A 17,001-nucleotide genomic window follows, 5' to 3' on the forward strand; every position below is an offset into this window, starting at 1 on the left:
ATAGTGACAACAAATCCCTGCAGTGATTTGGGCTAGTTTGGGAAGGGGTGCGGCTGTTCCTTTTTCATCATTTCCATATGGTACGTTTTAAAACCTGAGAAATTAAATAAATGTCGAAATCCGAGACGTAAATCGGTAGTTTGAGCATGTTGGGCCACACTGTCTCCTTCCAGATGAGAGAAATTTCCAGCCAGAAGGTCTTTTATGGCTCTTTTCATCGCTGTCCTGAATGTCTGACTGCAAGCTGTTCTTGCAGCACAACTGCAGCGTCACCAGCTGTGCTGCCGCCCCCCCCTGGAAGGTAAATGATGAGAACTGATGAGACGAGCCAGCGTTGTTGCACATCAGCTTTTTAAGTCAAAAATTGCTCAGCGTCAGTGGCTGCATTTAACCTTAAGTAGGGGGAAGAAAATGAATGTTGGCAAATGAAAAAAAGAAATTATACTCACCTACATACAAAATAAAATTAAAAATTAAAAATTAAAAATTAAAAATTAAAAATTAAAAATTAAAAATTAAAAATTAAAAATTTAAAATTAAAAATTAAAAATTAAAAATTAAAAAAATAATAATAAATAAATAAAAATAAATAAATAAATAAAAAAATAAATAAAAATTAAAAAAAATAATAATAAAAAATAAATATATATATATATATATATAATAATTAAAAAAAAGAGAGCGCAATGATGATGACATGTCAAATCGGTAAAATTACCAAATGAACAATACTGAGCTCTCCAGGAAAAAAAAAAAAAAGATTACCAAGTTGACCTTCAGGCAATCTAACATATTAACATGAAAAGAATAGTAGTTCAGTGTAAATCTGCTATAAATAAAATACATTTAAACAATAGTAACACAAATAAAGCCTACTTCCTGGTTAAATGAAAAAAGCACCCTTAATCCAGATTTTGGACCAAAATGAATCGAAATATAATTGGTCATTGGTTTGTTTTTCCTCTACAAAGTTTTGTGGATCTGCTGCATCCTATTTTGTAATGTTTTACAAGTCGCACAGACTGCTGTGAAGAAGGGTCATTATAAAAACAAAGCTACTGGTGAGCTAAAATTGAGGCACATAAGTGTGGATGTTAATGTTTGTCCACCAGTATGGCTACTTTCATTATAACAAACAAATGAACAAAATCTTCTAGCATTTGTTGTCTTGGGCAAGTGTAATGGTTTTATTCTGCTTGCAAAGATAAAAAAAAAAAAAAAGAGGAAACTTTTATGGACATGGGTTGGGCAGGTTTTCCAAAACCGAGAAACACTTCTTAACATACTTTTGCTTTCCAACTTTGGAAACACAGAGTAGACTTCTTTGCAAAGGAAAAATTAATTATATAAAAGTCAAAGAAACAATTAAAAAGTGAATGTATTTTGTTGCAGAAATTAGTACGCTGGCAATGTAATGTAATGTACACTCTAAAAACAGTTGGTTCAAAAATGGACCGATCCTCTACTTGGGTCTATTTGACCCAACTTTGAGTCAAGAAATTGGTCTTTTAGTGTAAAACAACTCATAAATATTGGTCAGATCCTATACTTGGGTCCAAAAAAATGGGTCCTTTTGTATAAAACAACCCATAAAGTTGGGTCAGATTGACCCATAAAGTGGATCGATCCATTTTTGATCCATAATTGGTTTACCTTAGACACAACTGTTTTTAGAGTGTATTGTATTACCCAACTTTGAGTCAAGAAATGTGTCTTTTAGTGTAAAACAACTCATAAATATTGGTCAGATCCTATACTTGGGTCCAAAAAATGGGTCAGTTTGTATAAAACAACCCATAAAGTTGGGTCAGATTGACCAATAAAGTGGATCGGTCCATTTTTGATCCATAATTGGTTTACCTTAGACCCAACTGTTTTTTAGAGTGTATTGTAAAGTGTATGATTAAGACAGACTGAAGTGGACCTTTTGGATTGTGGGCTGATAGAGAAAGGTCCATTGTTCCAAATAAAGCCCCCCTAACTCTATTTCCATTCAAATTTATTGTAAAATTGAAGTGTTTCTTGCTCGGCACTGAAAACACTCTCGTACAGTGTCAGTAAAATTGACACAAAAATACAATCAAAACAAGCTAGTGTAAAACAACTCATAAATATTGGTCAGATCCTATACTTGGGTCCAAAAAATGGGTTAGTTTGTATAAAACAACCCATAAAGTTGGGTCAGATTGACCCATAAAGTAGATCGGTCCATTTTTGATCCATAATTGGTTTACCTTAGACCCAACTGTTTTTTAGAGTGTATTGTAAAGTGTATGATTAAGACAGACTGAAGTGGACCTTTTGGATTGTGGGCTGATAGAGAAAGGTCCATTGTTCCAAATAAAGCCCCCCTAACTCTATTTCCATTCAAATTTATTGTAAAATTGAAGTGTTTCTTGCTCGGCACTGAAAACACTCTCGTACAGTGTCAGTAAAATTGACACAAAAATACAATCAAAACAAGCTAGTGTAAAACAACTCATAAATATTGGTCAGATCCTATACTTGGGTCCAAAAAATGGGTTAGTTTGTATAAAACAACCCATAAAGTTGGGTCAGATTGACCCATAAAGTAGATCGGTCCATTTTTGATCCATAATTGGTTTACCTTAGACCCAACTGTTTTTTAGAGTGTATTGTAAAGTGTATGATTAAGACAGACTGAAGTGGACCTTTTGGATTGGGCTGATAGAAAAAGGTCCATTGTTCCAAATAAAGCCCCCCTAACTCTATTTCCATTCAAATTTATTGTAAAATTTAAGTGTTTCTTGCTCGGCACTGAAAACACTCTCGTACAGTGTCAGTAAAATTGACACAAAAATACAATCAAAAAAAGCCCAAAAACTGTTAGCATAAAAGTCTAAAACAAAAGTCAAAATTCTACATTGCGTTAGCACACAAACCCCTGCCAAGGCTAAACTATTAACATTCCCTCCTTCTTTAAATGCATTGATATTTTTGTCAAATAAATATAACCCAACCAATAAATCAATGCATATTCATGAAGATTTACATATCAGGCAATAGATGTTCAAAGGCTTTATCTAAAGATCTTGATAGCATTTGAATCTCGCATACTAACCAAAAACGTTTTTCTTTATTTGACCCATATAGAAGCATCAGTTACCAACAAAATATTAGCATGATTAATGATTTACCCAGCACAACAGATTTATTTATTAATTTATTTATTTATGTATTTGTGATTCAACTGGGAGCATCGGTTGGTTCCATATTGAAGGTGTTATTAGAGATCCTCTGCAGCGTCCAGCAGCTGTGCCAGCTCCCTCCTGGCAACCGCACGACAGTCATGAAACCATCTGTGTGCGCAGGCAAGCACAAGTATATATAAATGTCCTCCTTAGAACTCGAAGCCTACCACGATACCACCTCCGCAGCTATGATCAAATGCTACAGTCTTTAGTCCAATTCCGTCTATTTTTTATTTTTTTTTGCATGAATCTGTTTTTACCTTTTTGCTATTTTAGCTCAAAACCAGATTAAAATGCCTTCAAGCTTCTTTGCTCAGGTGTTTGATCCGAGTAGCAGTTATTCTCCAAGAACCCTGGAGAACCCACGGAGTCAAATTTGGCCCCTATAAATTCTGCTACTCAAATAACAAAGACCTTCTTTTTTTTTTTCCAGCAGTGATTTTGTCCCTGTGTTCTTGTTTCCATTGGCCAAAGTGTGTTTGTACATTCAAAATCCAGTTCTAAAATGCAACAAATAAAACAAAAAAATGATATTGTATTTGATTGATTATTTTCTTAAATTCTAAATAGTTTACTGACAGTTTTTGTTATTCTGATTTTTTGAAATGATACCCCTAAATCCCAAAAGGGTCAAATTTCGCCCGAATCCTAAATTAGGGAATAAAGGGTTAAAATTGAAAAAAAAACATATATTTTGGTGTTCAGTGAATTTATAGCAGTCATTTAATGTATAATTCATAATTTTCCAAAGAAGAAAAGGGTTCTTGGGTTCTCCAGGGGTTAAGATGTTGAAATAGTAAAACTGCAAGGTGAAATATTACGACGCAAATAAAAGATTAAGAGGAGCAGCTGAAAAGCAAATGAAGAGAGGTGGCAAGGCTGAAAGTTATATTATGGCCAAATTATTGTATGATATTATATATAGTGGCTACAGTAGCTATACAATGGCATGTTGAATCAATTTGGCTCACTATGGGGTAATACAGGTGCCATGTGGAAAAAGGCAGACTGAATACAAGACCACAGTAAATATCCGACTGTGGCAAATTGGAGTGTTTGGGACTCAGGAGGCTCGTGACGTGACCTTACCTAACATGTTTGCCTTTAAAGAGTTTATATTATGTACTTCACTACGCGTGATAATGCCTATTGCTCGCTTTCCTGTCCAGACATTTTCCTTGCCAACCAAGTCCAATTCATCCAACCTCATTATCACACCTTCCATGCCTACGCAGATTGAAAATGTTCCGCTGGCTCTTTTGTCTTCCCCTAGTTCAAATTATACTGAAATCATTATGAAAATTGGCTGCCGTATGCGCTCGGCATAAAAAGAAGAAGAAAATTCAGCGATATGAGCAAGTGGTAGATTTTTCCATGTGAGGACAAATGTATTTTTGTGACTTGGGTTCTTAACACTGTGAGACTTTAGCGCAATTAGCTTCGAAATGATTAACTCCACTCGTATTTTCTTATTTCACGTGTCCGGGTCCGTTTTTTTTGTCAGTAAAATGTCACAAATATGATTGAATTCACTGCAAACAAAGTGGGGGAAAAAATCATTGAAAAAAAAAGTATTAAGAAGCCACGTTTGGTGGCCCGGTGGGTGGTGTCTGGTCGGTGCTGGATTTTACTTTTCTTTCTTTTCTTTGGTCCTTCCTCTGGTCTCCTGACGGCCTCACAGCTCTGGCTGGGTTGTGAAGTGTTCGGTTTTAGGTGAACGGTATGGGATTTTTTAATAGGTTTTAGGTGAACTAATGAATACGCACGCACACACGCACATGCACATACACACACACACATACAAAATAAAAATTAATTAAAAAAATATATATTAAAAAAAAAGAGAGCAATGATGATGACATGTCAAATCGGTAAAATTACCGAATGAACAATACTGAGCTCTCCAGAAAAAAAGAAAAAAGAAAAAAAAGAAGAAGCCAAGGTTTGAATTTTTTATTTTTTTTTAAAGCTGCTAATGCGTAGTATGTACGTGACGTTTAGCATCTTTCTTATGCCTACACATCCCTATATTTGGTTAGGCAGTGAAAACATATGTACTTAAAACCTCCAGTTGCTGTAAAGTGTTCTATAGATATTTATTAGTTGTAGTAGTACAGTAGTACAATATCCCACCAAATCGTTGCTGGGTTTTTCGGCGTTGTAACGAATAGCGTAGCCACCAGCTAGCTCGCAGGCTAACAGGCTCTATGATGCCGCGGATAGGACACGATAGCCCAAATAACTCAAAATACACTTTTTTTGGGTGGTTAGCTAACTCACAGTCAGCAAAGGTCCCGAAAGGTCCCTATATCGTGGAATTAATTTAAAAAAAAAACATAATATTTTAAACGTAAATAGCATATATCCGATAGTATAATGGCTAGCAATGACACCATTTTATAGTTGAAAACACTTTTTTTTATTTTATTTTACAACCAACCACTGGATAGTACTTTACATAAACTACAACATAAGCTACAATGTATTTTTTTCTGTTACATACTTCTTGCTAAGGCTACATGCTAATTATAATTTTAATGTAAGCATTACCATAACCACATGTCACATATATAGAAGCAACTAAGGATGCAGTATATGCAAATAGACTGCATTCAATGGATACGTTGAATTTTTTTCAATTAAAGTCGCATATTCAGAATTGTTTAAGTGCATCAGTGTGACAGTTGTTCATCTGTGTGTTCATCTAAAAAAAATTAAAAACAATTCTCACACACATAAAAGCGCATGTGTACATTTGCGCATGATTGCTTCCCTTGGGTGGGATTCAAAGGCAAATATGGTATGTGCTTACTCCCCAGGGAACCTCTAATGGTCCTTTTCCTTGCATGCATCAACACACACCTTGCAGTTCTTTACGGGCTCTTCTCATCTTCACACACAACGTTCAAACCAATCCTGAGGGGCAGGAAATGCAGCTCATATAGAGATTAAATAAGAGTGCCGTAATGATGTGAAATTATGCGGTCGAGCTCTTTAAAAAAAAAAAAATCATTAGATACCTTTGCACACGCTACTGATATCCAATACAGGTCTTTGTTTACAAAAATAATGATGCCAAATTTTGATTGGCATTCGGTGTGCTGTAAATATGTGGTACAAATGAAAATGGGAGTCGGAATATTGAAGAAAAAAAAACGGTTCAATTAATTGATTTTAAATATGACTCAGATGGTTTGATGTCTGCTAATATCATATTCATAAATGAGTTGTGTCTGACATCTCAATCTGTCTGCCAGCGCCCCAATTAAATTCACCAAAATCACATTAGACTACCTGTGCGAGTGTTTACACATGGTCTACGCACGCATATCCTTTAGCGCAGTTCTCTGCCACCATCGTCATTCTAAACATCGTTTTCTGCACGTGCCTTCTATGACAACAAAGTCCATAATGTTGTTTTTGTCTTTGTTGATCCATCTGGTCGATATTTTTGCGGCTAGGCTAATTTCTTGTTCATAGAGTAAAAATTTGCCGGCCGTACCAATTAGTCTAAATTCCACTGATGTCATAGTGAGAAGAAAAAAAATCCAGAAAAAATTTCCATCAATATTCATGCGAAGTATTTCTGTGCTCCAATTTATTATGCTACAATATGAAAGAGATGCTGTGAAAAACGTGCACAGTAAAAGACAAATTAAACATAAATTACGGATGGTTTACAGGGTAGCTCTTGTCACTTTCTTTTAATCTTTCTGGACATGTGATGCGTTATTGTGTTTGTCCTTGCATGGAATAAACACAATGCCACATCTTATTGTCCAACTCTTTACTTCCCTGCAGCAAGAGATAAGCTCTTCTTCTTAGCGGACATTACATTGTTCTTTTGTTTCTTCCACTCCCTAATTCTTTTCAGGTCCATGTTAAAATGTTGAGCAGTAAGTTCTGAACTTCAGCTTCCCAGATGTTGTCTGATGTGAAAGCGGTGTATGTCGTGGTAAACACATTTACTACTACACTTTTTTATTCAATGCAATCTCCTTAAAGCAACACTAAGGAACTCTCAGTTTACGTTGATTATGAATGCCGCCATATGGACAAAAGCGGTATTGTCATGCCTGAAGGAAGACCATATTTCCCATGAGGACAAGCGCATTGCCGGGTAGCTTCCCTTTTTCTTTTTGTCTCCTCAAGACAAAACTTTACAGTTGTTTGACAGCTTCTGCCAGGAAATCATTAATCGTGTGTCGACATTCAAATTGACTTCCGTCTTTATAACGAATGGGGAAAGGGGGAAGTGACGCATGCCATAAAGCATTCAGCACATTTGTAGTTTTTTTCAGTGGCAGTGTTCCTACCATCCTCCTCAAAGTTGCTTAGTGACAGGAAAAATGATACAGACCCCCTCAGGCCATGGCAAAGGTGCCATTCAACTAGTTTTAAGTCGATGTTTCATCAGAAGAGTTATGAAAATATTTTATTAAGGTTGAAAAATTCCTTAGTGCTACTTTAAACAGGGCTCTGTATTTTTCAGAGCATAGTAACTTACTTTTTGAATTAGATTATGCTTTCACCTTTTTACCGCTTTCAGCTTTTTCCACTTAGTTTCAACATTATTGCAAATCAAACTGAAATTGGACTCTGTAGAGCGCAGTCTAATTTTGATCTTCTCCAAATTGTCCGCCTTACCTTCTGCATATGGCATTATTTTCTTTTTCTCTTGTCTGAGAGAAGAAAAAAAAGTGAACAATCCAATTTAGCAAAATGGAAATTTTATGGATGTGGACCTCTAACCAAATCTATCACGCAAAAATGTAATTGGTTGTTCCTTGGTCTCCTTCAAAGTTTAGTGGAATCTGAGTTAGTAGTTTTTACGCAGTTGTCACAAAAAAATAATGTGCTGACTGCTTTATGGCATACGTCACTTCTCCCTTTACCCATTCGTTACAAAGACGAAAGTCAATTTGAATTCCTTCATGTACAATGTTACTGGCTTTGTCCATATGGTGGCGCCATAATCAACCTAAGCTGAAAGTTCCTTAGTGTTGCTTTAAATCAGTGGTGTCCAAACTCGGTCCTCGGGGGCCGGTAGTCCTGCAGGTTTTGGAGGTTTCCCTGCTCCAACGCACCTGTTTCAATCAACAGGATTGTTATCAGGCTTAGTAGAGCTTGCTGATGAGCTTCAGCTGTGTTGGAGGAGAGAAATATCCAAAACCTGCGGGACTACCGGCCCCCGAGGACCGAGTTTGGACACCACTGCTTTAAATAATATTTTTTAAATACAGGAAAAAAAGTACAATAAAAAGGAAAATTCTGTTGTTGTTTTTTGCAGTGTATGAATATACTGCATATCAACTGAATGTTGTTTAATACCTTGCAATGAGAAATTGCATTGAAAATAAAACCCTGTCAACAGAAGCCATACGAAATTTTGTGTTCGACTACATTTCAAATAGAATAGCGCATTTCATTTACTGTAATAAAATTATCATAAGCTCCACTTAGAGTCTAAATGAGAGCACTTTGTCTTTGAGGGTTTCTGCGGAAGCTTGTCATGCATTCCCAGGCTTCTTTCATTCTGCTTTTCTGAGGATTGCACTTAGAATAAGTTATCCCTGTGGCCCTATACGCAGCCCTTCTCGCATGAAGTATATATTCTGTAAGTCCTGAGTTGGGAGATAAAATGTGTGAAAAAAGAGCAGCAGGATTTGGAGCAGCATGCAGAGGGGGAGCAGCCAAAATAGAGCGAGAATATCAGCAGCGCTGCCTGCCAGACTCACTGAGCTGCTAAGCAGGGCTTAACGATGCCCAAGGGTGTGTGTGTGTGCGTGTGCAAGTGTGTGTATGTGCGTGTGTATTTTTGGGGCGCTTTCCTTCTCTATAAGCCCAAAAACATGAGTTCCATGTTTCGGGTTCAACTGGAGGCCAAAGAGTCTGAATAGCAGAACTTTGGTTGAAGGTTGACAACATGACAATTAGTTGGTTAGTCAAGTGTGAGTATAACTAATTACAAGGGTGGAGGACAGTGAGGTGGTGATTCGTCATCTTTTTGCACATGCTGAAATAGTTTAATTCAAAGTAACACACTCTTGACGTTCATCATAGTTAACTTTAAGGATCCTTGTGCAGTTTGTCACTTTTTTTTACTCGTGACTGTCACCTCTGGCCCAAAGCGTAACTGCAGCATCTGTGTCAGGCTCGTTCATGGTGTACGATCTTAAAGCGACAGCCACAGTTGAAAAACAAAGACATGACTTCAAGAAAAACTCCGCCCCGCCCCTTCCCAAAGAAACCGCGGAGTGTGCGAGTCCGCGCATTCTACTATAAAGGGAAGATAAAAGCTGATAGGTGCAATCAGAGTAAAACGGCTCTTCATACTCATTTGGGCATTGGTGGAGCATGCATGATGTGGAAAAAGCTTAAAGATGATCTTTTTAAACGTCACAATGTACCTTTAAGATGTATGTAATTTTTTTACGTGACAAATTCCCACTTACTTATTTACTTTTAGATAATTTTAACACAAACCTATCAAATAAACCTTATATGATACATATTCATTAGTCTAATAAAGCCTATTTATTCGAAATGCATAATCCTCAGGTTTATGTACTTATTAAAATATCATTACTTTAAATTGATAATAATGAGAATATTTATTTAAAATGCATAAAGTATATTGTTTGAATTGCTTAATAATCAGATTACCAATACAATAAATATACTGCTATGTGAAAAACAGTTATGTCGATTTTTTTTATTTTATTTTATTTTTTCATATTTTTACATTTTTATGTTTTTGGGGTGGCAGACAGCCCAAAAACGAAAAATAAAAAAAATACTTTATTAATACTAAATACATAAACCTAAGGATTATGCATTTCAAATAAATAGGCTTGATTAGACTAATAAATATGCATCTTATAAGTTTTATTTGGTAGGTTTGTGTTGAAATTATCTAAAACAGCACACAAAAAAAAAAGGCCAAATGTACATTTTTAAACTTGTCAAAGAAAATCAAAAATACAGAAAATGTTGTCCTTCCAAATTTTTTTTGGAAACCATTCAACTGTCTGGACCGGTCTCCAGTCAATCGCATGGCATAACATATATACCAGCTGCGATCAACCCTCATAATCACACTAATTGGCAATTCTTGTAGTCAAACTAAGATGCATGATTTTGAAACGTTTTCCACAATGGACACGTTTTTTGTTCAGCTGCTTTGGCAAAAGAATACCAGCCAATCTTATTATCATCTCACAGCTCAGGGTTCTGCTTGAGAGCACTTGCTGCTGCTTGTTTGACAACAAAAAAATTAAGAACTAAACTTTCCTTGATCAGGTAAGATATCCGGCTACACGTTCGATTGTGAAAATTCTAACTCAACTTCAGTGAGTCAGTGTAGTTTTCTTTCCCCCCATGCAAAAAAAAGCATCCTGTGATTAGTCAAAGTTGTGCCGCAGTTCTTAGAGGAGCATCGTGTAATCAGCACTTCTCTGCACTCGAGGCCAGGTGGTCAGGCCCTTAAAGCTGATTATAAAAACTATAGTGTGTTAGGGTGCGCATTTCACAGAACATGTGGGAAGTCTTGTTGGAGGGATAGCATCCTGTTTTTTTGCTTCTTTCTCAAAACAACCGAGATCGTAAACCATCAACATTAGAGATCATTATTATATAGTACTGTAGTTAGTAAGAACACAATAAAACAGTAAAAGGCACAAAAGTTAATTTCATTAAAGATCATTAAAAACTATCAGAGTAACAAAGTCAACTCTCTTAACTCCTTCACTGCCATTGACGGCTATAGACGTCAAAATTTCATTTGAACTATTTCTATTAGTTTCACATTTTTTCCCCACTTTTGTTAACAAGAGTATGAAAACCTAGAATTGTTTTTATTGTACATTTAGAACAGATATAAAATTTGTGATTACTCTTGAGTTAACTAGTGAAGTCATGTGATTAATTACAATTAAGAATTTTAATTGCCTGATGCCTCTAATTAAAAAAGAAAAGAAAAAAATAATTAATAAAAAAAATTAGGGGCATCAGAGGATTTTTTTTTTAAATTGTCATTAATCGCATGACTTCAATAGTTAACTCACGATTAATCACAAATTTTATATCTGTTCTAAATGTACAATATTTTTTTTCTAGGTTTTCATACTCTTGTTAACAAAAGTGGGAAAAAATGTGAAACTAATAGAAATAGTTCAAATGAATTTTTGACATCTATAGCCGTCAATGGCAGTTAATGAGTTAATAGCCAGTGAGAATAAATGACTTTTTAGCAATTACTTAAATATGAATATGAAAAATGAATGGGAGATTGTTCCATCATAGTGTTATGAAGAGAAGTGTTGTTACTAGTTTAGTAGAAAATAGTTTTTTTGGGCATCTTTGCCTATTTAGAAAAGCTCTAGAGTTATGTAAAACAACGTTATTAGTGGGCCGCTTAAAAATAGAAGCAGGGCCACAAATGGCCCCCCGGGCCATAGTTTGGCTACCACTGGTTTAAAACATGAAAATATAGCATGATTCAAAAAATATAGTGTGACTCATCTTCACTCGAATGCCCAAAAGTATGCATCACCGACATTTTGACGTGTAAACGAAAAAGAGTGAAAAATGACTAACAGCTCCGATTATAATTCAATGCTATTTTTACACCACTGCCAACTGTACTGCAAGCCCCATATTGTAAAATTAAATCTCTGGCATGAAAAGTTCATGAAAATTAAAGATTGTTATCTTTGTAAAAGCAGACAGTTTGATACTTCTTTTCCGTTGGGTCTCGTTACGTTTTACAAGTAGCCATAATGTTGTGGCCGCTTGTCAGTTTAGATCGTGTGTCACAGTTGACCTTCCTTCCTCATTCGCTCCCCTCAGCGTCCCACATGAGCGAGCTGGCACAAAACAACAGTTGAGCGTTGAGCCCACAAGGTACCATCACTTCTCATTGCGCCCAATCAGTGTGTTTGGAAATAAAACGCTGCCGCATCCTGGAGTCAAGCCAGTTGCTACTCACCTTTCGAAAACTGTGAAAAATGGTTCACGTGTTGAAGGGCATGGCCTACTTTGACTAAAGCAGGGATCGGCAACCTTTTTTTTTGGTCAAAAGAGACGTTTTATTGTCTTAAAAATAATAATAACAATAATAAAAAAAACATTTTAAACAGCAGTCGGCCCCTTTTCGACACACAATTGGGTTATTGGGGTTGTTTTGTAATGCTTTTATTTATTTATTTATTTTAACAGCAGTCATCCCCTTTTTGACAGACGACTGGGGTATTTTCTTTTTGTAATTTGTTTTTTGTATGAAACAATCAATTTTTAGTGTTAAAAATAAAGTTCGATTAAATTGATCCAAAGCAGTTGGCCCTTTTTTTGACACATAATTGGGTTATTTTTGACACAGGTCTTTTTTGTGTGTGTGTGCATGAACAAAACTACGGAAGCGTATTGCATTCACTTGAAAAAAAAAGTCCTGTTTTTCTGACTAAGTTCTGAGGGGAACTATTTTTTTCTGATTTATTAAATATTTTCCCCCTATTTTTTTGTATTTTTTTTCTGTTTGAAAAAAAATATTTCCCTCTGTTTTTCTGAATACTTTTTTTCTGTTTTTCAGATTTTTTTTAAAGGCGTTTTCCCTCAGAGATTAGAGAACAAACCACTATACAGTATACACATTCATTCCTTTATTGAGAGCCAGTAAATAAACATGACCATCTTATTGCATATGGAGGTATGCGGGAAAGTGTCCGCTTTTAGCGAAGAAGTCACCTGGAGTTCAGAGGTTAAAAAAATAAAATAAAATTGCGATTATTTTTTTTCTATTTTTTTCTAATATTTTTTTCCTATATATATATATATATATATATATATATATATATATATATATATTTTTTTTTATAATTCCCCCCTATTTTTCTGAATATTTTTTTCAGCCTGTTCTTCTGAATATTTTTTTGACAGACAAAAAATATTCCGTAAAACAGAAAAAAATATTCAGAAAATGAAAAAAAAATACTCAAAAAAACAAAGCTCCCCCAAATAAATTTGTCAGAAAAACAGAAGTTGTACAGATGCAATACGCTTCTGTTCAAAACTATACAATTTTGTTTTGATTTTTTTTTCACAAACAAAGAAAAAAAGAGAAAAAGTAGCGGTTGATCCGTTTTGACCCATAATTGGGTTATTTCTGACCCAACTGCTTTTAAAGTGTATTGATAAACCATGCAAGAACACAATCAAATCACAATCACCTGAGAATGTGCTTTTGAGACTTTAATTGTTTTTCTTTCTTCTGGCATTATTCTCCACAAACATTGTGGAGAATTAAGCAGCAACACCTTCAGAAAACCACACTTTTCTGGCATCCCACAACCACCTCCACACCCGCTGTCACATGCGTAATACACACACACACACACACACACACACGTGAACACCCTGGTAATACACCTACGATGCTTATCTTTCACATGAAGATGCAAGCGATGTTTAAGATTCTATTTCTGACTTGGAAAGAGGTGAGAATGTTTAGAATGCACATGGGAGGTGATGCCGGTTGGAAGGTAGCATCCCACATTTTTCTCAGGAGGTGTACACAAAGTGCACGGGGGTGTCAGGAATGGTGAGTACAGTTCGATTGTTGATAATAAGAGAAATAAAATATCAGAAAATAACAGTTGGAAGACTTAAATCGTGATTAATAAAAGTTTTAATGAATCAGGAGATTGTGCCTTTATGACCTCACAAAAAGGGATCTTTAGTCTCAACAAAGAATATTTATTTTGATTTTGTTGGTACAAGATTATCTAAAGTGAAAGCTACAGTGAGAAGGTCAAACTAGGGAACCAGTAGACAATAAATGTCCTATTTAATGTTTTCAATTGAATTGTAGTGAGTGAATATTGTATACATAAAATATATCAAGAAAACAAACAGGCTTACTGTGTGGTTAACAACAGACATCCGAGTAGGAGTGCGGCACTTGTCGGTGAGTCACGATTCCTAAAGTTTACACCACAGATTTGCACCTCGATTAGCTGTCGCCTGAGGGTGTCTGAAAAGCCAACAATGACACAATGGAGAATTCATCACAATGCAGTAAAAGTGATCAAAGAAAGGAAGAAGCCAGGAAAGTCTATCTATCTATCTATCTATCTATCTATCTATCTATCTATCTATCTATCTATCTATCTATCTATCTATCTATCTATCTATCTATCTATCTCTTACTAGCTACTTATTAGAGCTAGCTAGCTTCTATCTATCTATCTATCTATCTATCTATCTATCTATCTATCTATCTATCTATCTATCTATCTATCTATCTATCTATCTATCTATCTATCTATCTATCTATCTATCTATCTATCTATCTATCTATCTATCTATCTATCTATCTATCTATCTATCTATCAGGGATGTAATGATAAATGTAACGATTTGATTAACCTCAAAGCCAGATAGCTTTTGGTGGGAGTCAGCTGTCATTTCAGTTAGCTGTAAACAAAATCATTCAGTCAATGTATATGAATGAGCTCTCTCTCATTTAGTGATTAAAGAATGTTTTGATGTTTTGGCGTACTAATATTACAGTGGTTAAATGAATATTTCCCTGACACGATCATGAAGCAAAACAGATCATTGTTATTTTTGTACAGGCAGATATTGAGGCTACTTTGTGTATACGTCACATTCAAATAAATGGCCGCACTTGGCGCAAGTAAAACCATAAAGAGGAGGAATTTCGTGCCTTTTGTCACGACGAGGGTCCTGCAGTGGGGTTTACCTGTGCGCGCCTCGTGATTGGAGACGTTCGGATCTTAACCACGCCCCCTTTCCGGCGGGCCGCCCGTCTCCAGCTGGCGAGCGCACAGTCGCTTTCAGCTCCCCGCCGCAGAACATGAGCTCGAACCCCACTGAGCGGACACTCCACGTCACTCATGCTTTCTCCACGCAATTACTGAGGGAACCTGCCGCTCTTTAGGCACCAAGTCACATTTCATTCGCCCTGCGTTTGTTTTCTTTTTTTTTGTTGTTGTTGTATTTTTTGGATGCGCCATGAAAGCGCGTTGGAGGAGTTGTGACGCTGGGCTGGTGGCGTGGACGTGGGTTTGGAGTGTGGCATGGTGCATCCCGGCAAATGAAGGTAAGCTCGTGTCTTCGTCTCATTTTGACCTTCTGGGCTTGAAAAGTGTTTCATCAGTTAGTGGAACCGCCGCGCGCGTGTCTGCTGTTGCACACGCGCGGCTCCATCTCCGCCTCCTTCTGACATGTTGTCAAACGTTTGACTTAAACATGCACCTTTACAGATAACCAGGAGCGGAATATGTCCTAAACGTTGACATTTAACGCCTTTTACTGTAGTCTATTTCATAATTGTTAAGCCTTATTTTTTTTAAAGAATCAAGTCATCAGCGTTGTTTATCTTGTACCATAAAGATAATACACGGCAATCATTTGTTAGTATCATTTCATCAGCCCACGCAAACATGACGACATAAGTGACACGTCTCATTCACCTGTCAGTGTGACATTCGACATCGAAAGGGTGATGTCAATACAGCATGGAACGGAGTGTCAGGTTGTGTTCCCACGCTGTATTGTCTGCACACTGTGCAGAATTCTAATAGTGTGAGATGAAGGCTATTGTTGAGGGCTATTAGGTGGCATTATCCTGGGAAGGAGAGAACATTCTTCAGCCTGCTTATTCTTCACATGATAGATTGATTTGGACAAAGTTTCGGGTGCACTGAAGTGCTTGTCCATTGTGTTGCTTGCTCCTGATGTTTTTTTTTCTTTTCTTCGTTTATAAAGTTGGAATTCACCTAATACATCATAAGAAGGCACAATAATCTGGGTTTATATCCTGTCACACACACAGCAGATGTGTCTTCACTTTTATAGTATGCACATTTGATGAGAGAAGTGATAGAGATAGACCAATATGTTTTTTTTAGGGCTGATACCGATACCGATTATTAGTTGTCAATGAGGTCGATAACCGAAATTTTGAACCGATATTTACTTTCACTAAAAGGTAATGTATTGGTGTAAAAAAAAAAAAAAAAAAAAAAAGTCAAATTTTTTTTTTAAAGATGTTTATTGGACAATTTTTCAGATTTGCAGAAATGTCGATTTAAAAAAAAAAATCCTGTTGTTTTCAAATTCTAACAAAAACTTCAAGGAGCGTCAGGGTCATTAATTAGCATGTCAAAGTTAACTGAAATCTTAAACAAGTAAATTGTTTTCTATAGTTAATCAAATGTTCCAAAAATTGCAATTTTTTTTCCACTTACCTTAGTTTCAATTTCAAACCTCCCAAAAAAACAAGGTGCCGAGAGTTCCCAGGGCCAGCAGTATCTCATAAAGTTAAGTGAAAATTTAAATAAATAGTTAACACAGTTTTAAATTGATCTATTTTCATTTAAAAAAAAAAAGAAAAAAAAAAGCTGATATTCATCAAAATGCTTAATATCAACGCTGATAATCAATAATTAGTCTTAGGAACTATGACTGACAGTGGCAGAGGCCCGATCAAACAATACATCGATTTTCTTTTTTTTTCTCTGTGTTGCCAAAAAAGACCCCGTGTTTACAGAACAGTTACTTCCTGTTTTGATTTCATTTGCAGCCCGTTTAGGCAACAAACTAGTTAAGTTACATGCTATCATGAGTGTTGCCAAATTGTGAAACCTGTCAACTGTTTCTTAATTTGGCATCTACATAATACAGTATATTGTTATTAATATACATTTCCCGACTAACCAAAAGTCAAATGATTAATAATCAACAGAATTATGAGCAGGTTTTACAC

The 17,001-nt window shown here is 35.9% G+C and overlaps 1 protein-coding gene and 1 long non-coding RNA gene across 3 annotated transcripts in view; one reads left to right on the forward strand and one right to left on the reverse strand.

Moving 5' to 3' along the window:
* Nucleotides 1-208: 208 nt before the first annotated feature.
* On the reverse strand, nucleotides 209-15,315 carry LOC144063783 (uncharacterized). 2 transcript variants are annotated; one of them, XR_013296634.1, is made up of 3 exons: nucleotides 14,974-15,315; nucleotides 14,130-14,241; nucleotides 209-294 (listed from the first exon to the last, which is right to left on the reverse strand). It is a non-coding gene; the product is annotated as an uncharacterized LOC144063783 (long non-coding RNA). The 2 variants fall into 2 exon arrangements; XR_013296633.1 differs by lacking the exon at nucleotides 14,974-15,315 and adding an exon at nucleotides 14,637-14,765.
* Nucleotides 15,032-17,001, forward strand: part of epha5 (EPH receptor A5) — an 80,536-nt gene continuing 78,566 nt past the window's right edge. The window contains exon 1 of the mRNA XM_077585620.1: nucleotides 15,032-15,333. Coding sequence (XP_077441746.1) covers nucleotides 15,246-15,333 — 88 coding nt within the window. The 5' untranslated portion in view covers nucleotides 15,032-15,245. The remainder of the gene's footprint in view (nucleotides 15,334-17,001) is intronic.

The sequence above is a fragment of the Vanacampus margaritifer genome, chromosome 14 (genome assembly GCF_051991255.1).
Source record: "Vanacampus margaritifer isolate UIUO_Vmar chromosome 14, RoL_Vmar_1.0, whole genome shotgun sequence".
In the NCBI taxonomy this organism is placed as follows: Eukaryota; Metazoa; Chordata; class Actinopteri; order Syngnathiformes; family Syngnathidae; genus Vanacampus; species Vanacampus margaritifer.